At 38.2% G+C, this 24,235-nt stretch overlaps 1 protein-coding gene across 2 annotated transcripts in view; it reads left to right on the plus strand.

Annotated features, from left to right (window-relative positions):
* The first annotated feature begins 6 nt into the window (after positions 1 to 6).
* MAP4K3 (mitogen-activated protein kinase kinase kinase kinase 3) overlaps positions 7 to 24,235 on the plus strand; it is a 185,522-nt gene continuing 161,293 nt past the window's right edge. For both annotated transcript variants that reach the window (XM_011935930.1, XM_011935931.1), the window contains exon 1: positions 7 to 162. In XM_011935930.1, the coding sequence (XP_011791320.1) occupies positions 67 to 162 (96 nt within the window). In that variant the 5' untranslated portion in view covers positions 7 to 66. The remainder of the gene's footprint in view (positions 163 to 24,235) is intronic.

Below are 24,235 nucleotides of genomic sequence, written 5' to 3' on the forward strand. Positions count from 1 at the left end.
GTGTGGCCCCCTGAGCACCCCCCCTCCCCTGCCCGGGAGGGAGGCGGGGGGCACCTGGGGCCCGCCATGAACCCCGGCTTCGATCTGTCCCGCCGGAACCCGCAGGAGGACTTCGAGCTAATTCAGCGCATCGGCAGCGGCACTTACGGCGACGTCTACAAGGTAAAGGCAGGGGCCGAGCGCCGCCGAGGCCGTGGGGTCCAGACCCTCAGCCAAGCCTGGGCGCCCGAGCTCGCGCCGCCTGTCCTCGGGAGACGCTGGCGCCTGGGAGCAGTCGGGGAGGAGGAGCTGCGGACGCCGAGGGTTGTGCTACCTTGGTGAACAAAGGGCCAAATGTGTAACCCCAAGACCTCCCCAGCCCTTACCTGAGCCCTCCAGTGAACGTGATTTTTGCCACCTCCCCTCTTGCGCGCATTTCCAGCGAAAGGCAGAACGAGAGCGGGCCACTCTGCTCATCATAGTGCAGAGAGGGTCTGGGCGTTTGTTGCATTGGCAGGGTCAGCGCGACGAGCCGGACAGCAGGGGTCTGGCGTTGTCAAACCTGCCTGCTTCACACGAACCTGGGATCGTCCGCTCTAGGTTGGGAGCTGCTGCCCACCAGGCCTTGGTGGTAGTTACTATACTATGCTGGGTGACCTCCATCCTCCATCGACAGCTCGGCGGCCGCAGCGTGGAGCCGGGCGATTGTGACCGCTGGGGGAGCCGGGGGCCGGCCTTTAGCGCCTTATCCATCCCCCTATCAGTTTATTTTAATTTTCCAAGTAATGACTTTTTTTTTTTTTTTGGAAAGAGCAACTTTGATTTCTCTAAATCGAATTGGACTGCGATGCCTTTTAAACTTGTTTTTTTTAAAAAGTGACTTGAAGACTTAGGGAAGGTACTGGTTTGACAAGGTTAGAATTCAAAGTCCATTAGCAGTACAGCATTCCTGTTGTAGAGGGACCACTTCTAAATGTGGGAGGATAAATCACTCTTCCCTGGCCAACTCAACTCTTGGCCTCGCAGTTACTGCCAAGAAGAGAGGAGGTTGTTGCCAAATGTGGCAGCAGTCTTGATTTAGTTGTGTATCTTCTTACTCGTAACTGAAGTTGAACTCCTCCTGTTTCACATACCTGAGGATGCACAAAGAAACTTAATTTTGCGTTGGAAAGTTTAGTCTTAACTTTATTTTGCCCATGTTTAAGCAGGTTTTTACTCTTCAGTGTAACGCCTGTGGTAACTTACATATTTAATACAGTGCAGCCAATGTTCTGCTTTGGTCTCGTTTTGTGGATGATCTGCTTTTCACCATCGTGGATCTCATCACTTTTCCCACTATGCAATATCGGTATATTGAGCACACCTCCAATGTGTGAGGTACTGGGCAAGTAAGCACTTTGGGTTGTAGCAGTAAACGATAGACTTGGTTCCAAATCTTACTAGGGGTTTCTATTTTTTCGGACAAGGACAGTATGAAATAGCCATTTGAATAATCATTGCAGTTTTATTTTGTGCTGCAGAGAAGAGTATTAGGATCAGGATTATGAGAGCATGTACTAGGAGGACCTGATCCAGTTTGGGGTGTCAGAGGCTCGTCACCTTTTAGCTGAGATCCCAGAGATGATTAGGCATTGCTTAGGGTACTGGGGAGAGGGGATTATGCCAGATAGAGGAGCATGATATGTGAAGGCTCTGAGGCCCAATTTGAAAGAAGCCTGAACAGCCAGAACGGGAGGGTGGCCCTAGATCTTACAGGCCTCTTAGTTCTCATTAGGAGATGGGACTTCTTTAGGACAATGGGGAACCATTGCAGGCTTTTAAGCAGAGGAGTGACATTAGATTTAGGTTTTTAAAAGAGCTCCCTACTACAGTATGAAGAGTGGAATGGAGCAGTTGGGAGGCCATTATCATAGTCTAGGTAAGAATAATGCTGTTAAGGAATTTGGTGATGACTGTGAAAGTAGAAGTGGATGGATGCAAGTAGCTTATGACTGGTTGGGGGAGTTCACTTATATTCCGATGAAAAGTTAACTAAAACTTGATTAATGTATACGTTTTAGGGGGCAGGGTATACAGTAAATCTTTTTACAGGAATAATTGGCTATGTACTTACTATATTTAAAAAAAAACAGTAGTTAAGCCACATGATTAAAAAGCAAAAAAAAATTAGGGCCTGTAATTTCCTAAGTGTAATAAAGGTATAGTAAGTTGGTTAATCTTGTCATTTGTTTAAAATAATGATAATACTAGCTGATGTTTATGGAATGCTTATTACTTGCCAGGCACTGTAAGATTTTTCTAGTTGATCCTAACAGCAACTCTGTGAGATAGGTGCTCTTGTTAACTCCATTTTGCAGTTGAATAAACTGAGGCACAAGGAGATTAACTTGCCAAAGTTGGTAGGTGGCAAAGCCAAAATTTAAACCAGTTAGAGACTGTATTCTTAACCAATAGGCAGTACTGCCTCTCTTAGGACAGGAGATGGGCAGATAATGTATTACATTTTCAGTGGAGAAACTGAGGCACACATTTAGTTAAGCATTTGAGTTGTAGCCACACTCTGAGTTAGTGTAGGTCTTTAAGTAGTGGTTGGAATACCTAACTCCTGCTGTGCCGTTAGGCCTCACTGTTTATGTAGTCTGCCAAGTGGACATCAGATAATAGATGCTTGCACCCTGTCTGCCATACTCTTCCAATACCAGTGACCAAAGCAGAGAAACTTCATGTAGTTCTTGGCATCATATCCTCCTGCTTGCTAAACTCTTGTTTGTGTTTTTGTCTATAATCAAGTTTATGCTATAAAGTTACATATTTTTGTTCTTTGTTTTGCTGTTTTAGATTTTTCTTATTTATACAAATTAATTGTGCTAGAGAGAAGTACACTGTTTTCAAAAGCCAGTATATATAATTTGTTCCTTAATTTGTCAACATTTAGGTGCTAAAAATAGAATGCTTGGATTAAATAAATAAGAGACCTGATTATAGTCATTCTTGGAAGGTTGGTGGAGATTTTTATTTTGAAAATGGTTTCCTACTCAATGTAATAACATATTTATTGTACTTAAGGTGGCATGGTTTAGTTAGAAAGCATTAAATGAGAATGTGGACAGTCTGGGATTTATTAGCTGTGTGACCTTGTGGAATCAACCTCTCAGAGCTGTTTTGTTGTGGAGGTATTATTACTATCATATACCCTTCTTTTTTTGGTATTGAATAAATGACTCAGATTTTAGTCAATAAGTAATCTTTATTTTTTTCAGGCCAATGCATATATACATTTTATCTGCACTGTATAAAAAAAAGTCGTATCTTGTAAGTGTCCTGTAACTCTGCAGGCTTTATCTGTCATGAAGTGCCTGCAGCTTGGGTTACCTAGAGACCTAGGAGCTGACAACTAAAGCTCTTTAGTTGGGCCTCGGGAGGCCCATGGAGTGCTCTAAAATTAATAGGCGTAATGTTGTATGTATTTGTGTTTTTCTGTGGAGATGGGTTATAGCATTCATTGCATTCTTAAAGAGCTTCATGATCCAAAAAAATGAAAAGAAAAAATGATCCATAGCTTTGCCATTCAAAAAAGTTTTCTTGGGAAAATTACGTAGTTATAATAGATCATAATATGATTTTCACGTGCATTGTGCCATCTTTTTTCTCAGGCATTTTTCCAGTTTAATTTTTATTATTCCTACCCTTTAGATCTTCATGTCCTTAAGTTTTTGCAGATTTATTGTGAGAAAGAAGCAGGAGATAGTAAAGCTGGAGATAGGATAGGGCAAAAGAAGTTTTGAAGGAATAGTCTGAATATGGTTTCTGAGGAAGTGGCTTACCTAGTCTTATGGTTTTAGTCTGATTCCTGTGAACGATTCCCAGCCTGTGTGTCCAAGACTGGATACACGAAGACTCCAGGCTTTAAGCCTTAGAGTCATCTTTAGTGACTTCTGGACTGGACTTTTTAGGCATTAGCCAAATTCTGTACACAGGCATTTTCCAAAGTGTGGTTGGGGTGCTTCAGGAAAAGCCATACCATGAGTAGGTTAAAGACTGAGAAGTCCTATGGTAAAGAAACCTGGTAAACTTTGCTTAACCTAGCAAACTCCAAACTTACTTGACTATGAGATTCTTTTTCTCTGTAATACATATTGCTTGTCCTTAGTACTAGTGTCTTGTAGAACATGCTTTGGAAAGGTCGATACTGATTTTTTTAAATCTTTGTGTGTTTGGAAGCCATTCCCTCTGAAGCACAGGCTGCCGTATTACTAAGCTTCCAGGTGGTATTCACATGGTAGTCTGGGTAAATAGATTTAAAGTGTCCGTGAAAGCTGGCAGGCAAAAAGGTGAGGATTGGGCAGTAAAATCAGGAAACCAATTTGTATGCATTTAGAGAATTACGTGTTAGTTTATTTGTAATTATGCATCTTTCAAGGTGTTCTATTTAATATCATCATAGACTAATTCTTCCATTATAATAATCATTTGTGAGAACCTTTCTGGAAAACTCAATTCTTAAACCTAACTGATAAGGAATATGAAGACCTTAAGCATTTAGAAAAGAACATTTGAAGGAAGCTCAAACATTGTTATTTGGAGTTATGCTCACTTTTATTTACTTCCATTTAGGATAGACTCTAGAGAGACCAGAAGAAGTGGCCCTAAACTTCAGAAAGATCATTTGAAGTTGATTAAAGAAGAATTTCCCATCATCACTAGCTATTTGAGTTGAAAAGTGACAATGAAACAGATAGTGAGGTAATTTTTCTAGAATGTTTGAAAAGCAAACAAACAGGTTATCTGAATTTGATACAGATCTGATTCCTTAAAGGAGGTACTTACCTCCAGCCTTTGATCTGTATATGTATTTATTGGTGAAACATATCTAATGCATCATTTTGTATTGAGAATGAATAGTAAGTTCTCTCATGAGAGTACATTAAACAGCCATCATCCATTGAACAGCTGTAATATGAGGGGAAATATGTTAGGAACTGTGAGTAGAGTAGCAGAAATGACAAGGCTTGGTACTTGGTATTTACAGGAACATAAAATGTGCACCTGCTATTAGTTATCATAGTTTGAGGTCAGAACCTTGTTGGTTTCCTCATTTATATCATATTAAATCTCTTGCTGGCTGAGAGATTCTGTAGATACTCCATAATTGCACAACTGACCTCCGTAGCACAGCATAGTGATTTGAGAACAGGGTTCTGGAGCCAGGCTGCCTAGTTTCACCACCCACTAGCTTTGTCCTTGGGCCAATTACTTAATCCCTCTCTGTGTGTCTCAGTTTCCTCAGCTGTAAAATGGAGATGCTTAGAAAAGTGTTTGGGACAGTACCTGACACATAAAAGTGTAGTTATTGTTAATTGCTGTTAGTGTCTAGAAGTATTTATTATTATGTATTTCTCCTACTACTGCCCTTCTAACCTACTGTGTTCCTCATGCTCTGCCTCAGGGTTTTTAGCTTGCTGTCTCTGCCTAAAATCCACCCCTCCCCACCAGTATCTGTTTGCTTTGCTTCTTCATTTAAAGTCTCAACTCGGATGTCACCTTTTAATGAGCCTGTTTGTTTCCACTCTACAAAAAACAGCACTTCTCCCACCACTTTCAGGGATACAAATCAGGGGTGGATCCAGGTTTTACGGGACCTGAAGTTTATGCAGTTTTGGGGACCCTCATTAAGAAAACAAAACTAGAATTAAAAAAGGTATGAAAGTGAATCTTTAGAATGAGAAAAGATATCCCAACAAAATACTGTAACCCTAGTCAGATCCATTTCTTCTGAGATTTGCTTAGGCATTTAATCAGAAATGCTCACAAAAAATGCTTTCTGATAACTGCCTGGCTCCCTGTCTCCACCTGGAATACTCCACATATCCCAGTAACTCAGCACTCATAGAGGGCCATGCTAGTGAAGGGGCCTGAACTTTAGGTTTTGTTAGTTTCACAGAAAAATTCAGTTCGGCTCTTTACTTAATTTTTCATTATGGCATGTATCACCACATGTTTATTTGTTTATTGCCTATCTCTCCCCAGTAGAGTGTAAATCCAGGAAATGTGATTTTGCTTTGTTCATTGTTGTATCCCCAGAGCCTAGAAGAGTAGCTGACCCATATTATGTTCTTAATATATATTTATGGAATGAATAAATGAACCAACATGAGAGGAACAAGCCATGGCTACGTGAGTTTAGAGGAAGAAGATCATTGTTTCTGACTGGGAGAAATCCCATAGGCCTTGCAGAGGAGGTGGCATTGGGCTTGACTTAGAGTTCTGGCAGTAGTGGGTACAAACTGAGTTAAATGTAATGGACTGTTATTAGGTCTTAAATCTGAAATCAGTAGGCTTAATGTATCTTTGGCATATCAAGCAATGTTCATAATTGTTATATGCATATGAAGATACTCTGTCATTTTGAACGGAAGACCCCTAGTGACTGGCTAGTGAATATAGCAGTAGGCTATCACATATGATTTTTCATTTTGTTTTTTTAAAATACGATTAAATTGGACTTTTAGGAAGAGGACTTTGTTCACCAATACAAAAAAGACCTTCGATTCAAGAGATGAAATCATGTTTCTTTTTTAATTTTTATTTATTTTTTCATACCACCTTTATATGTACAAAAATAGTATTTCTTTTTGCTTCAGGTTTTTTTTTACAGTCTTTTTTTGTTCTGGAAGATGCCACGTTTCTGAGTTCTGACTGCCTTGAGCTGATTGTAGGTTTGATTTCCTAATGTAATAATGTACTGCCTACCTTAGCCCTTAAACTCTGTAGAATAATTTTGGATTTGACCATAAATTTAGATATGTTGAAATAAGACATTCATTTTGTTTGTTTAAGCTCTTAGAAATTTGAGATTGTAAAAGTTCTTTCTGTATAAATCATCTACCTTACTTTGCTCAAAGAATCTCCTCTTCATTGCCTGTATGCTAACCTACATATGCCATGATTGTAAGGCCTCCTCAGCCATGTGGAACTGTGAGTCAGTTAAACCTCTTTCCTTTATAAATTACCCAGTCTTGTGTATGTCTTTATTAGCAGCTTGAGAACAGATTAGTGCATGCCCCTTCCCAGCCGCCCACAATTACTGTTCTCCTTTCTGTCACCATGAAAGCTCTTTTAGAACTTTGTATAAATGAATCATGAATGAATTGCCTCAGCACTTTTGATGAAAATCAGTTGACAGTACACATGTGAGTATATTCTGGACTCTTATTCTTTTGAGCTGTATGTCTATACTTTCACCAGTACCTCACTGTCTTGTTTACTGTAGCTTTATCAAAAGTCTTGAAATTAGGCAGAGTGAATCCTCCAATTCTGTTCTACCTTTTCAAAATGGTTTTATCTATTTTAGGTCCTTTGCTTTTCCGTACAAATTTTTGAATCAGCTTTTCAAGTTAAATGTAAAAGCCTACTGGAATTTTGTCTTAACTTTAAATTTTGAGATCCATAGTTCAAATTTATTGCAAAAACAGTGAAAGAGGTCTCATGTACCCAACACCCAGCTTTCCCCAATGGTGATATCTTTACATACCTGTAGTGCATTATCAAAATGAGGAAATTAATTGGCACAATACAGTTAACTAAGCCTTAGTCAGATTTCACCGGTTTTTATATGCATTCATTTTTTATATCTTTGTATATAATTTTGTGATATTTTATCATTTATACAGCCTGCTGGGATTGTGTGGGATCTGTCACTCAGTTAGTGGAGAATTGAGATCTTAAATGCATTCAGTTTTCTGATCTATGACTATATCTTTACATTTATTTAGATAATCTTTATCTCGTTAAAGATTAAAATATGTTGCTTTATTTTAATTCATAAATGTTATCCCTGACTTTGCCTACTAATATTGTAGTGAAACATAATTATGGAAAACTTCTCCAGGATTACATAGTAATTACAATATGAGCCATTTTTTCAGCTTTTATTAAAATTCTCATTGTACTAGTAGTTTCTGACTTCCTTTAGCTTAATATTGTTCATTTTTAACCCTGAGCATATGGACTCCTTTTTTTTTTTTTTTTGTATTTTATTTTTTCGAGACTCTGCTCTATCGCCCAGGCTGGAGTGCAGTAGCATGATCTCGGCTTGCTGCAACCTCCGCCTCCTGGGTTCAAGCAATTTTCCTGCCTCAGCCTCCCAAGTAGCTGGAATTACAGGCATGTGCCACCTGGCTAATTTTTGTATTCTTAGTAGAGACGGGGTTTCACCATGTTGGCCAGGCTGGTCTTGAACTCTTGATCTCGTGATTCGCCCGCCTCGGCCTCCCAAAGTGCTGAGATTACAGATGTGAGCCACTGTGCCTGGCCCACGGACTCCCTTTAATAAAAATTGGCAAAAAAAGACAGGGAAAATGACTATTTTTAAAAGATACTCATTTTTTCTATGTATCCAAAGAATTTTTTTTTTTTTAATTTTTTTTATTTGAGGCAGAGTTTTGCTCTTGTTGCCCAGGTTGGAGTGTAATGGTGTGATCTTGGCTCACTGCAACCTCTACCTCCTGGGTTCAAGCAGTTCTCCTGCCTCAGCCTCCAGAGTAGCTGAGATTACAGGCACCTGCCACCACGCCCAGCCAATTTTTTGTATTATTTTAGTAGAGACGGAGTTTCGCCATGTTGGCCAGGCTGATCTCGAACTCCTGACCTCAGGTCATCCACCCACCTCGGCCTCCCAAAGTACTGAGATTATAGGCATGAGCCACTGCACCTGGCCCCAAAGATTATAACAAACACCTTATAAACGGTTTACTTTCAAATATAAGATGTGTGTGTTGATGTGTATTTTGCAAAACTCACAGCTTTTGAGCTTATTAAAGGAAAATACACTTAAAGTTTACTTCATCCTTTAGTGAAAAATAACACTGCTGGATTATTTAGGAGATCCTAAAAAAAATTCTTATCTTGAGGAACTTAAACTGTGATATAAGGAAACAAAATCTGCATGTATGGAACATCTAAGGAACATGTCTAAGGCATTATTTTAACAATTAGAAGAAAACAATAAAGCTCGGTGAATACTGCAGAAATTGTAATTTAAGGGAAAAATAACTTGACTTCCTGAAAGAGTGAATCTTGACCTGGGACTTGAAGAAAAATTGGATTTGCAATTTTAGAGAACTGTGACATCATTCCAAAAGAGTAAATCTGGGTTAAAAATACTGCTGTGGGACCTAAGGGGGCAAAGAAGTAATAAGACAACTATTCTAAGGAGATACATTGGGAAATGTGGTAGACAATGTTTCACATATGTAAGACACGGATAAATGAGTGCCAGTTGAAGAATTTAGAACTTGCTTGACCTACAATGTAGTATTTATCAAATTCATTAGGGCCAGTCTTTAACCTGCTTGGTTAGTTATTTAGACGGTATTCGGTAAGATTTATTTCTTCCCTTTCATCTCTATTGATTTAAAAGTTAAAGATTTTACTTTTATTCTTTTGGTGGTTACCCTTAAAATTGCAACATGTGTAATTAGTCTAAAGTTAACTGATCTTTCTCTGTTCTCTTTCTGGTCAGTATGTGGAATTTAGAAGGCTTAATTTCATTCACCACCTTCCTGATTTCTGTTGTCTTACTTTGGTTCTGCTGTTCTTAAATGTCCCAGTTTAGTTTTTATTATCGTTTTATACAAACAGTGCTTCTTTACATTTACCTTTAGGAGTTTTCAATTTCTATACTCACTGTTTCTTCTTGGCATTATATTCCTTCATTCTGGGTTCAGATTTCTTTAATCTTGTAGCAGTATTTGGTAGGATTTTTTTCTTTCTTTTTATTTTTCTTTTTAAGTGAGGAACTGTATAAGGTAAACTCAGTCTTCCTCCTCCCCCTCCCCATTGTCTTTATTTTGTCTTACTTTTAAATCATAGTTTAGTGGGGTATAGAACTCTAGGCTGACGGTTGTTTTTTTCTCAGCACTTTGAAGATATTTTGTCTTCTGGTTACCTGTTGTGCTCCTGAGAAGTCTGTTGTCAATATAATTATTGTTGCTTGTAGCTAATCTTACTTTTTCTTTCCTCACTATTTGACTTTTAAGATTTTTTTCTTTGATTCTGGTGTGTACACAGTTTCACAATGTTATGTGTGGATTTTAATAAAAATATTTACTGTTTTTCTTCAATCTGAAGAGTAGCATATTTCATAAGTCCTGGAAAATTGTAAACTGCAATATCTTTGGTATCTTTTCTTCCGCTCTTTCTTGTTTCTCTTTAGAGCTCCTGTTGTATTCTTTAAATAGTTCTCCATGACTTCTCATGAATTTTCTAACTCTTTATTCTGTGTCATGTATTATGGTTCTTACCTTTATTTTCTTTAGTTGTATCTGTCTAATCTGCTGTTTGAAACTTGTATTTTTTTAAAAAAGCTTACTTTTTAAAAAAATAATTTCAATACACAGGATAATTGCAAAGAGTGAGAGAATAATAAAAATAAAATAACTGATACATTTTTTCCAAGATTCACCAGTGGCCAATACTTTACCACATTTATCACTTTTTCTCTGTATATATACATTTTTTTTTTCTCTGAACCATTTGAGAGTAAGTTGCAGGCATCAAACTCCTTTACCCATATACACTTTGATGTGTAGTCTCAAAATGAAAGACATTTACTTAAACTGCAATAAATTATCAAAATCAGGAAATTTTAATATTAAGACAATATTATTATCTGATCTACAGACCTCAGTGAAATTTCAGGAGTCCCAGTAATATCTATTATAGCATTTTACCCCCAACTCCAGAAATCAATCCAGGAGAATCATATGCTATTTATAGTTTCTAAGACTCTTCAGTCTCTTAACCTGAAGAGTTTTTCAGCCTTTCTTTGTCTTTTTAGACACCAACAATTTTGAGTAGTACACACCATTTACTTTGTAGAATTCTCCTCATTTGGGATACTTTTGGTGTTTCCTTTTGTTTAAATTCATGTTACACATTTTTTGGCAGAAATTTATAGTGATGTGTGTGCTCAGTGAATTGTATCAGGAAGAGCATGATGTTGATTAGTTCCCTTATTAATGTTGACTTTGATTATTTGGTTAATGTTGGTGTGCCAAGTTTCTTCACTATCAGGTTATTATCTTTTCCTTTTCTAATTAATAAGTAAATTATGGGGAGATACTTTGAGACTATATAATATTTTGTTCCTCATCAGACTTATACCTGCTAATTTTAATATCCATGATGTTTTATACTTGAATTATTACTATAATGGTTCCCAAATAATGATTTTCTGACTCCATTAATTTATTCTACATGTATTGGTTGACATTCTACTGTAAAGAACTATTTTTGTTTGTTTATTTTTGGGCTGATGGATTCTTCTTTTATTCATTGGGTTTTGATTCATCACTTTTATTTTGATGCTGAAACAATTTCAGATTGGGCCAGTTGGATTTTATCTTAGCTAGGGCTGCCATAAAAACATACCACAGACCAGCACACCAACATGGCACAAGTATACATATGTAACAAACCTGCACGTTATGCACATGTACCCTAGAACTTAAAGTATAATAAAAAATAAAAAAATAAAAAATAAAAATAAAAATAAAAAAATAAAAAAATAAAAACTTGAAAGGAGAAAAAAAAAAGGAAAAAAAAAAAATACCACAGACTAGGTGGCTTAAATGACAGAAATTAATTTTCTCACAGTTCTGGAGGCTAGACATTCAAGATCAAGATGCCAGGTTTCCAGTGATGCTCTCTTTCTGGCTTGTGGATGGCCTTCTCACAGAGAGGGAGGGCGTGCTTTCTGGTGTATCTTCTCATAAGGGCCCTTATCCCATCCTGAGGCCTTCCCCACCTCAGGAACTCATCTAAACCCAGTTATCTCCTAAAAGCTCCATCTCCAGATGCCGCCTCATTGAGGGTTAGGTCTTCAGCATGTGAATTTTAGAGGGACACAGTTCAGTCCATAGCATATTCCATTGCTTTTTACGTTTTATTAATTATATTTCTGGAAGATCTGTGTTATTCTTTTTCAAGTCTTCGTATTGTTGCACACTTTCTTGTTCTTAGTGCTTTCAAATTAGTCTATAATTTCAAATTTTGGAGGATTTCATCTTGCAGTTTGTTGCTTTGTTTTATGCTGATTCATGCCTGTGAATTTGTATGTTAATTTTGAATTCATCTACTTTTTTCTGTAAGAATCTTTGTGGTTTAAATTGAGGGACGGGTGGAGGGGCTGGGGGGTTGGTGGGGAGTGGGTGGGAGACTGTGGGTGTCCTTCCAAAACAGTTTTGGTTTTGTTTCTTCCAGTAACCACATGAGTCTTTTTGGTCTTGGATTAATTTTTATTTAATTTCTCAGTTTGGGATTCCCCACATCTTATAGATAATACAAACTTGAACCCCAAATCAAAAGAACAATGACTCTTGGATTTGAATTCTTGGAGGACTGTTTTTCTTCCACCCAAGCACAGACTTTGTTGTTATCCTCTTGTGCTTGTAGGTAACTTTTTTTTTTTTTTTGAGACAGGTTATTGCTCTGTCACCCAGGCTGCTGTGCACTGGCACAATCAAGGCTCACTGCAGCCTCGACCTCCTGGAATCAAGTGATTCTCCCACTTCAGCTTCCCAAGGGAGCTGGGACTACAAGTGTCCACCACCTCGCCCACTAATTTTTGTATTTTTTGTAGAAACGAGGTCTCACTATGTTGCCTCGGCTGATCTCACACTCCTGGGCTCAGGCAGTCCTCCCACCTCGACCTCCCAAAGTGCTGGGATTATGGTCATGAGCCACTGTGCCTGACCTAACCCTAAAAAAAAAAATTGTTTTTGCTTTACTGAAGGCACAGTCCCTTCCAGAGTCCTAGCATTATTCAGTAGTCTCCGTTCCAGTGTGCTGTTTTGAGTGGGCCCACAACTGTTCGCCTGTACTCAGATGGTTTTAAAACCCCCAAGCACCTGGATTGCAAAGATCCACTAGTCTTCCTTCTTCCGTCCCCTCCCACCTTGATTCTAATCCCCCTCCCCCTGTTGGTGGAAACCTCAACTCTGGTTTTCCACTTTCCATCTTAATTCAGTGTAATACATTTGTTAAAATTGATGAACCAGGCCAGGCGCGATAGCTCATGCCTGTAATCCCAGCATTTTGGAAGGCCGAGGTGGGTGGATCACCTGAAGTCGGGAGTTCGAGACCAGCCTAGCCAACATGGTGAAACCCTGTCTCTACAAAAAATACAAAAATTGACTGGGTGTGGTGGCACATACCTGTAATTCCAGCTGCTCAGGAGGCTGAGACAGGAAAATCTCTTAAACCTGGGAGGCGGAGGTTGCAGTGAGCTGAGAACGTGCCACTGCACTCCAGCCTGGGCAGCAGAATTAGACTCCATCTCAAAAAAAAAAAAAAAAATTGATGAACCAGTACTGATAAATTATTATATTAATTAAAGTTCATAGTTTACATACATTAGGGACCACTCTGTGTTGCACATTTTCTGTGCTTTTGACAAATGTTTCCATCAGTATAGTATCATACAGAATAGTTTCACTGCCTTAAAAATTCCGTTTTCTATCTATTCATCTTCCCTTCTCCTCCACCCAACTCCAGGCAGCCACTGATCTTTTTACTGTCTCTATAGTTTTGTCTTTTCTAGAATGTCATATAGTTGGAATCATACAATATGTAGCCTTTTCAGATGGTCTTCTTTCCCTTAGCAATATGCATTTAAGTTTCTTTCATATCTTTTTCTGGCTCAATACTGATTTTGTTTTTAAATTACTGCATAATATCTCATTGTATGTTTATACCACAGTTTGTTCATTCACCTATTGAAGGACATCTTGGTTGTTTGCAGGTTTTGGCAATTATGAATAAAGCAGCTGTAAATATCCATGTGTAGGTTTTTATATGGACATAAATTTTCAGCTCATTTGGCATATACCAAAGAGTGTGATTGCTGGATTGTGTGGTTAAGACTGCTTTTAGCTTTGTAAGAAACTGCCAAGATGTCTCCCAAGGTGACTGTAGCACTTTGCATTTCTAACAGCAAAGAAATGAGAGTTCCTGTTGCTCCACATCCCCACCAGCATTTGGTGGTGTAGTGTTTTGGATTTTGGCTATTCTAATAGGTGTGTAGTAGTATCGCATTGTTTTAATTTACAGTCCCCTAATGATATATGATGTTGATCGTCTTTTCCTATGCATATTTGCCATCTGTGTATATTCTTTGGTAAGGTGTCTTCAGATTTTTTCCCTTTTTAAAATTGGATTTTTTTTTTATTGTTGAATTTAAAGAGTTCTTTGTATATTTTGGATACGTGTCCTCTATCAGATATATGTTATGCAGTATTTTTTCCCAGTGTGTGGCTTGTCTTTTCATTCTCTTAACAATGTCTTTTGCAGAGCAGAAGTTTTTAGTTTTCATGAAGTCCAGCGTATCAATTTCTTCTTTCATGAGTTATGCCTTTGGTATTGTATCTAAAAATGCTAGACCAAGGTCACTTAGATTTTCTTGTATGTTATCTGTTTTATATTTTGCAGTTTACATATATGTCTGTGATCCATTTTGAGGTAATTTTTGTAAAAGATGTGAGGTCCATGTCTAGATTTTTATTTTTTATTTTATTTTGTTTTGCATGTCGCTGTACAGTTGTTCCAGTACTATTTGTTGAAAAGACAGTCCTTTTCCCATTGGATTGCCTTTGCTTCTTTGCGAAAGATTAGTTGAGTAGGCCGGGCGCGGTGGCTCAAGCCTGTAATCCCAGCACTTTGGGAGGCCGAGACGGGTGGATCACGAGGTCAGGAGATCGAGACCATCCTGGCTAACACGGTAAAACCCCGTCTCTACTAAAAAATACAAAATACTAGCCGGGCGAGGTGGCGGGCGCCTGTAGTCCCAGCTACACGGGAGGCTGAGGCAGGAGAATGGCGGGAACCCGGGAGGCGGAGCTTGCAGTAAGCTGAGATCTGGCCACTGCACTCCAGCCTGGGCGACAGAGCGAGACTCCGTCTCAAAAAAAAAAAAAAAAGATTAGTTGAGTATATTTGTGTGGGTCTGTTTCTGGACTCTTGTATTAATTTGCTATAGCTTCCATTACAAAGTACCACCGACTAGGTGGCTTATACAATGGAAATTTATTTTCTCAGTTCTGGAGACTAGAAGTCTGAGATCAAGTTCTCAATAGGTTTCGTTCTTCTGAGGCCTCACTCTTTGGCTTATAGTTGGCTGTTTTCTCCTGGTGTCCATACATGGTCTTTCCTCCGTTTCCGAACATGAGGAGTTTGGGGCTGTAATTTGGAGTCAGATATACAGAAGAGAACTAGGGGAGATGAGGACTGGGAGAAGACTATTGAGTCTAGTTAGGAGGGTATAATTGCTGTTCAGAAAGAGTAGTTGACAAAGCATCCTAATGACAAATGATTGAGAAGTTGGGAGGAAATGGTGACATTGTCTCTGGTCTCTTTTCAAGGAGTTTGATCATGCTACTTTCTTCTAGCACCATATGATTTCTATCTTTATCTTAGTGTTTTTCTCGAGAGTATTTATTGAGCACCCACACTGAGCTGTGTACCATGGCTGATCCAGAGGATGAACAGAATGTAATCCCTCTTCTCAAGGTGGTGGCAGACTAGATATGGGAATAGTATGGAGTAATTATAGCATTAAGTAATAAGAGGTATTTTGTGATTATTATGTGATTCTCAATAAAAGTTCAGAAGATCAGAAAAATTGCAGCCCATAGCCAAATAAAGGCTTTTTAGAAGAGATAGAATGAAAGTTTGGCTTTAATGTGTTGTTTAGGTTTAAATGGATAAAGTGGAAGGGCATTGTAGTTGAGGTGAATATTGAAGAATGAAGACCTGGTAGGAGGAGGAATAAGCAAGAAGAGATCACACAGGAAATGGGCCAAACTACATCAAATGATTTGTATTGGAGAATAATGGGGAATATTAGATATTGTTAACAATAGTTATAATCATAGCAGATGCCATTTATAGAGTACATACTATGTACTAGAACTTATTTTAGGTAAGTGCTTTATAGGTATTCTCATTTTAATTCTTTTCACAACCTTACGAGGTAGATGTTGTTATTTCCATTTTACAGATACAGAAACTGAGACCCAAAAAGAAAGGTCAAGAATAGGCCCAGTTTAGGTGCAATGGCTCACCTCTGGAATACCAACACTTTGGGAGGCTCAGGTGGGTGGATCGCTTGAACCCAGGAATTCAAGACCAGAGTAGGCAACGTGACAAAACCCTGTCGCTACAAAAAAAAAAAAAGAAAGAAAAAAGAAAAAAAAAAAAAAAGGCCCAAGTCAATAAATCTAATAAATCTAGTAAGTGGTGAAACCAGGATTGAATTCAGGCAGTCTTACCTCCAGAACCCATGCCTTGTAGTCACTGTGTTGTGCTGTAGAGAGGTAGGTGAGACCAGAATATGTCTTGAGAAACTGTCTCCAGGTTATAAATTAAATGTGATAGAAATAAGGGAACCAATTGAGGTGTTTTGAACTGAAGTGTAGATAGTGAGCTACTTGATGGTGGGGACCACTTCTTAGTCCTCTGAAAGATGGATGTGGTGGGGAGTGGACAGTTAATCCTCAATCTGATATTTCAGATTCTGTGGAAGATGATGTACCAGTTAGGAGTGAATGGAAATTATGTGAATTAGATTAATGACAGGGGAAATTGGGGGGCATAGATGACCTGGAGAGATGGGAAAGTTGAGTGAAGTAAGATGTGGAGTTAGATTTTGGGCAGATTGATTCAGGTGTAATGTCTATAGACTAGCAGATTTGAAGGAACCAGTAGGGAAATATCGTCAAGAGGGATAGTGGACATCTGAGAATAAGAATTCTTCGATGATGGGGGTGTCAAGGAAAGAGACATCTTTTGCTTGAGTTTTCAAAGGACTAATAGCTCTTCTCTAACTTCTTCCTCACTTTTGATATTTGAGAAATTCATGGCGGCCGGGCATGATGGCTCATGGTTGTAATTCCAACACTTCAGGATGCTGAGTTGGGAGGATTGCTTGAGGCCAGGAGTTCGAGACCAGCCTGGACAACATAGCTAGACCCCCATCTCTTAAAAAAAAAAAGAAAAAAGCCAGGCATGGTGGCACATGCTTGTAGTCCTAGCTGCTTGGGAGGCTGAGGCAGGAGGATTACTTGAGTCCAGGAGTTCAAGGCTGCTGTAAGCTATGATTGCAGCACTGCACTCCAGCCTAGGCAACACAGTGAGACTCTGTCTCTTTAAATAAAAAACAAAATAAAAAAAATAAAGAATTCATGATTCATGACTTCAGTTTTTCCTTTGAATAGTGATATTTGAGCAAATAAATGAAATAAAATATAGAACACCTGTTCTGTAAGTGCAAGTGTATATGGAAGTTATGGTCTTTAGTTTTAAGTATTATAAGTTACTAAATATTTCCCAGTTGAAATAAGTTAAGAATAATGGAGTAAATAACAGTAGTGAGAGATTGATTACCCATGATTGTTTAGAATTTTCTTTCAACACCTGTGCATCCTTAAAAGCCCTTTTTGGATTCCTGTATTCCTTTCAGTGTCTCAGAGGAGTAGGTGACTTAGAATCTCTCTCTGACGCTAGGCCAGGGGGTTCATACCCCTCATCCTCCATTTCATTCTCAGAAGGTGACACAGTGAAAAGAAGAAAGCACTGAAAGTGCTGAATGATAGGAAACTCAGATGGGGTATGTCATTACTAAAACTTTTTCATCTTTCCCTTTTCTGTGCCTTGCTTTTGCCTGTCCCCATCCTGTGCTCCACCATCTTCTCTCCCGTCAATAAAACCACAAACTCCGAATCTGCAAAAAGCATTGAGCAGAGAATATAAAGCCTTTTGCGGAAACAGTCCACACAGTTATGTTTACTTTTTGAATACCATTCAGCTTGAACAAGAGTAAGTTAGTCATTTTTATTTTATAATCATTGTGTTGATATTCTTCTTTCAGGGTCTCTTATTTCTGGTTAGTGCTGTGGTGTTAAATCACTAATACTACTAGGATCTGCTAGTCACAAGATGTTTTTATTTGGAATGTTGAGATTTTATTTCCTCTAGCAAACCATGTTCACATGAGGTTTGACAAACTTTTTTTCTTTCAAAAACCAAAATTGGAGGTTTCTGTTAATTACTGAGCAGCGTTACTATTTTTATAGTAGGTCTGTATTGTTTGTGTTGAGTTTCCTCAGCTGTTTCTATTATGCTATGATGCAATATTTGAATTAAAATGTAGAGAATATTTCTATAAGGTAACATTGCTTTTATAGAAAAGAATATAAAAAGGTGAAATTTAAATAAACTGTTTTATAAGATTTTAGACAATGTATTTTTAAAATATAATTTAACTTATTTTGGTGGGCTTTAGAAGAAAATTCTGTATAAACTAAACTTCTTTTGTCTGGCAGTAAAGGGATCTAGTTTTTTTTTTGACACCATTGTTTGCAGAAAGTATTCACTTATTAATACATGATAAAATTAGTTTTGGATGAGAAATATCTTTTTGTTTAAACTTATCTTTTTTAAGTTCATACTATTTAAAACATTATTTAAACTATTTCACTTACAATATAAGAATTTTTTAAAATAAACTTTATTTTAGAATAGTTTTGGATTTACAAAAAGTCATAATGACTCCTAACCCAGTTTCCTTTTTTGTTAACATGTTACCGTGGTACATTTGGCACAACTGAGGACCAGTATCCGAACATGACTGTTAACTACGCTCCACCGTCTATTTGGATTTCACTAGTTTTTCTCTAATGCCTCTTTCTCGCTCAGGTTTCCATCCAGGATTCCATATTCTATTTAGTCACTATGTCCCTTAAGCGGAATTTTCTGGTGTGTGACAGCTTCACAAACTTTTTGATAACTTTGATAGTTTTAAGGAGTGCTGGTCAGTATTTTGTAGAGTGTTTCCAAATTTAAGATTTTTTTGGTTTGTTTTTTTCCATAGTTAGATTGGGGTTATAGATTCTAGGGAGAATGAAGTATGCATGCTGTTGACATAATTTATCACTGGCAATGTTAACTTTGATCACCTGGCTGTTGTAGTTGACCAGGTTTCTGCACTGGAAAACTACTTTTCCCCACTTTTCCGTTTTGTACTCTTTGGAAGCAAGTCACTAAACCGCCCCACTCAAGAGGTAAGAAGTTAAACTTCACCTCTTTGAGGAAGGGAGTAGCTTCATAAATTACTTAATTCTTCTGCAGGGATTTATGTCTTTGTCCTCATTTACGTGTTCAGCTATTTTATATTAGTATGGATGTATGGATATTTATTTTATACTTTGGGTTACGATCCAGTACTACATGATTTATTTTGTTGCCCATATTACTCCAGCTTAGCCATTAGGAGCTCTTTGAGGCTGTTTCCTGTGTCCCGTTGATAGGTCCCCATCATTTGTTTTTTTTTTTTTTTTTTTTTGAGACGGAGTCTCGTTCTGTCACCAGGCTGGAGTACAGTGGCTCCATCTCTGCTCACAGCAGCCTTCCGCCTCCCGTGTTCAAGCGATTCTCCTGCCTCACTCAGCCTTCTGAGTAGCTGAGGCTACAGGCACGTGCCACCACGCCCAGCTAATTTTTGTATTTTTTAGTAGACACGGAGTTTCACCATGGTTGGTCAGGATTTCTTTATCTCTTGACCTCGTAATCTGCCCGCCTCGGTCTCCCAAAGTGCTGAGATTACAGGCATGAGCCTCTGCGCCCAGCCATCATTTTGCTTTTAACACTCGCTTTCCGGCCCTGCAAGGTACTTCAGGCTCATCTTGTATTTCTCTGCCCTAGCCTGATAAGCAGACATTTTCCCAAGGAGCCCTGGTTCCTTCTATTAGAGAATGGTATTAGATACCAAGATCTGGGCTTTGAGTATGTTTGCTGTTGGTGTGTCATTGCTTCTAGGATTTCTCTCAGTAGATGAAGCTAGGAAATACTTGTATATATTACTAAGCCATGTATACATACATATCTATAATTGTTTTAGTATCTAGACGTGAGTTCATACTGATATCTCTTGCTCTAATCTAGCATCACATGGTTTCTTCTGGCCTTCCCCCATTGCTTATCTATAGCTTCCTAATCCAGTAGTAAGAAACCTGGCTTTCACTGTCTGGTATCCATTTACGAATTTGCTCAATCTCAGTATATCTGTATAGCTTTTTAGAAATTTTCCCAACTCTGTGTTACAAGTTGACAAGCCAAACTATTCTCATATTTTTAAGTTACTCATTTACTCTTTTCAATAATAATAGTTATACACCACTTACTATGTGCTAAGCATTATTCTGTGAACTTTTAGATGTAACAACCAATTTTAGTCTTAATCCATGCAATGTTGTGGGAACTTTAATTATCTCTATTTTACAAATTAAAATAGAGAGACCCAGAGAGCTTATGTGGTTTGTTTCCCCAAGGGTCCACAGCTAGTAAATGGCAGAGCCAGCAGTTGAACCCAGTTTGCCTCCAGAGTCCATACATTCGGCTATACTGCCAAAAACAGATGTGTGAAAACATCATAGTGTTGGTTATCATTTTTAAAAATATTATCTTTTATGCTAAGGAAGAAGAGGGTTCAGTGATCTCAGAAAAATCCCGAAAGTACCCTTCTGGATATGAGAGGGGACAATGATTAGAAAAGAGTAAATTTCTTTAAAAAGGCAAACTTGCAGAAATGGAACTGTATACTCACTAAAGGAAATAATGCTTGCTTTATTCTGGTTGGAGATTGTGTCGCTAAGGAAAGTAGTTCATGCTTTTAAAAATCTTCTGGAATAAAACATGGACACCTTCTTTTTTCTGCCCTCCTTAAACCATTCCATGATGATTGCCAGATTATTTTTTCCTTCTGGTAGAAGCATGTGGTTCTCACCCTCTTCACATATGTCTCTTGCACAGAGGGGAAAGGAGTGGGTCAGAATTGCAGTTAGCAAAGGCGTTTTATTGGCTGCCGATCAAGTCAAGAACCAAATTAGTTGAAAGAATTTCTTTATTAACGTGCCAGAAACATCTTATCTATTCTGTTTTACTGGAGCCTGTTTAGCATTTGGTTTCATTGGTAAACTCATGTAGAAAGCTTAGTTATTCTGAAGTTTTGTTTTCAAACAGGACAGCCCTCCCAACTCCACCCTTCCCAGCATCTGATTTAAAATTTTTGACAGTTTTATTGAGATATAATTCATACACCATACAATTTACCATATTAATTCAATGAGTTACACAGTTAGTATAACTTAAGTTTGAGTCCTAAAATCAGAAAGAAGACAGTGATAGAGCGAATTTATTCTTCCAAATGTTATTGATATGTGTGTGTGTGTGTGTGTGTGTGTATATATATATATTTTTTTTTTTTTTTTTTGAGACAGTCTTGGTCTCTCACCCAGGCTGGAGTGCAATGGTACGATCTTGGCTCACTGCAACCTCCACCTCTTGGGTTCAAACAATTCTCCTTCCTCAGCCTCCCAAGTAGCTGGGATTACAGGCACCCGCCACCATCCCTGGCTAATATTTTGTATTTTTGGTAGGGATGGGGTTTCCCTACATTGCCAGGCTGGTCTCAAACTCCTGACCTCAGGTGATCCACCCACCTCAGCCTTCCAGAGTGCTGGAATTATAGGCGTAAGCCACCGTGCCTGGCCTATAAGTATTTTTATACTAAGTACTATTAATAAACACCAAAAGTGACTGTTAATGCCTGACATTAATTTATAAGGATTGGAGAGACATATAAACCACAGGAACTTGATCGAGTGGCTTAGTTTGATTGATCCTCATTGAAGTAATATGTACAGTTATCTTTTCACCATAATTTCGCTTTCCTTTCTTTTAATTGACTATCTCCTTTTTCCCACTCAAATTTAAGGACATTTAATTCCATAAGTCTGTTTCTAAGTAATAATTAAGTTGAAACAAGATTATCCTTACTACTTGTCCACCAATAAGTGCAAAAGGATTTTGCACTGAGAATTCCCATTTTTTTAGTGCAGAACATGTCAAATTTTCCTTTGTTGCTTAAACAAAAACAAAGTCATATCAGTAAGCATAAAAAATCTGAAGGAAATTTTAATACTTCTGATGCTTGTTCAGTTGTAGTATATACTTTTAAAATGAAGCCCATTCATTTGGAACTGTTTGAGAGCTATAACATTTAAATATCATCTAGGAGAAGTTTGGACTTTTACAAGTATACGCTGTCATTTTGCAGAAAAGAAAATCTGATTGCGAACCATACCCAACTTAGGGGCCTTTGCGTCTGGCTCATTTAATTGCTTATAACCTCTTGAACTTCTCAGTTCTCCAAAAAATTGTTGGTGATAATATTTAAGATTCTTTATGAAGTTGATGGTTTAATTTTGGATAAACGAATTCCCATTTTTTACATAATACTTGGCTTTCATACAAGGTTCAAAGTGTTAGATTGGTACATACTCTTTTTTTTTTTTTTTTTTTGACATAGCGTCTCACTCTGTTCCCCAGACTGGATTGCAATGGCACCATCTTGGCTCACTGAAACCTCCGACTCCCAGGTTCAAGCGATTCTCCTGCCCCAGCGCCCTGAGTAGCTGCGACTACATGTGTGCGCCACCACACCCAGCTAATTTTTTGTATTTTTAGTAGAGACGGGGTTTCACCGTGTTAGCCAGAATGGTCTTGATCTCCTGACCTCATGATCCGCCCACCTTGGCTTCCCAAAGTGCTGTGATTACAGGCCTGAGCCACTGTACCCGGCCTAGGTTGGTACATACTCTTAAGAGAATTGAGGCATAGTAGGCAGACAGAGTAGAAAAAAAGAGATCTGCAAGCAGGTGGTAGTGGGGGTGGAATGTGGGGGCCATTTCTCAAAAACATTACTGAAATGTTTTCTGAAGAAAATGTATTCTTCTAAAAAATTTGCCTGACATTATTTTGTAAGCTGTTTTGGAATTGCTACTAGCCTCTTAATTCCCCCACAATAGTTTCTGAAAACTATTTAATAGAAGATTTTTAATGTAAACTCCAAAATTCCACCTACTGACTAGGATTTAGTAGTAAGATACAATTTTAAGATTAAGAGCAGGATTTTTGTTCCTGCATCTGGGGTGGAGTGATCTTCAGAGAAGATTGGTGCCTCTGTTTGCTTCTCATTTTGTCTTTCGATAGAGAGGTTGGTGAGTGTTTCTGTTTTCTAGACTTGGCTATTTCTGTAGAGATTAGGAACATGTTGCTTATTGTAAAGTATCAAGACAGAGAGGAACAAAAGCAAGTTTAACTATGACAGTTCTTTAAAGCTGACCATCAGAATCATGTTCCGTAGCAGATATTCCTTGAACTACTCTTCTCTTGCAGTCACCTTGAAAGAGTGTAATAGGAATTTGTGAGTAACTGTGTATGCTGTTACTTAAAGATGTAGATATTGATATGAGGAGGAAAGGAATAATGTACTTTGGGAATATATCTGAGTCTTGTGTATTTTCTGTTAAGAAGCAAGAAATTAAAAGCCCCTCTTGAGTGACAAAATGTTCCAAAGCAGAGCTTAACTTAAGACCTTCTTAGGACCTACAAGGTGGAGCCTGGGCATCTTGTATGCCAATAACTTTAAAGGTAGTTCTGAGAAGACAGTTGTTAACGGACTCCCCTGTCTGGTGATACGGGGGCACACCTCTACTCTGGTCTTGCTTTTCTTACAACTTTTTCTGATTGTGTTCACTTTCTATTTAGTCCATATTCCTGGACTCTGCACCTCTACCTTGTTACTTTGCATGTACAGTCAATGGATTCTCACAGTTAATTGCAGTCATTGTAGTGACTGGCTGTGACCCAGTTTTGGCTGTCTTTGGTTTCATATATTTTGCGATTGTGCTTGTTTTTCTCAGCAATACCAGTATCTGACCACTGACTCTGTACCTTGTCTGTCCTCTGGGCTGCACTGGCATTTCCAGACTTCTGCCTTGATTGCCCCCTGTCATCATAATGGTGGAGAGACATTAAGGAGAATGGTGGTTCTGTTCGTAGCTCCCTCGTTAATTAGGTAAATGACTGTGATTCAGTTACTTAACCACTTAGGACTATAGTTTTCTCATCTCTTGCTTAAATCCTCTTCAATTTCTGTATTATTAATAGAACTTGGTTACTCATGTATTTTTATCTTTCTGATACAGAGAATGTAGCCTGACTCTTTAACTTGTACTATATGAAAGCTTTGATGAATTTCTTTATACTGTAGGTAAAATGAAACATCAAGATGTACTTTCTGCTCATTTCTAAGACAAAAAGCTTAACATTTTATAATCCTTTGTTGGGTCTCTTCTCGGTC

The sequence above is a fragment of the Colobus angolensis genome, unplaced genomic scaffold (genome assembly GCF_000951035.1).
Source record: "Colobus angolensis palliatus isolate OR3802 unplaced genomic scaffold, Cang.pa_1.0 Scaffold15, whole genome shotgun sequence".
Taxonomy (NCBI): Eukaryota; Metazoa; Chordata; class Mammalia; order Primates; family Cercopithecidae; genus Colobus; species Colobus angolensis.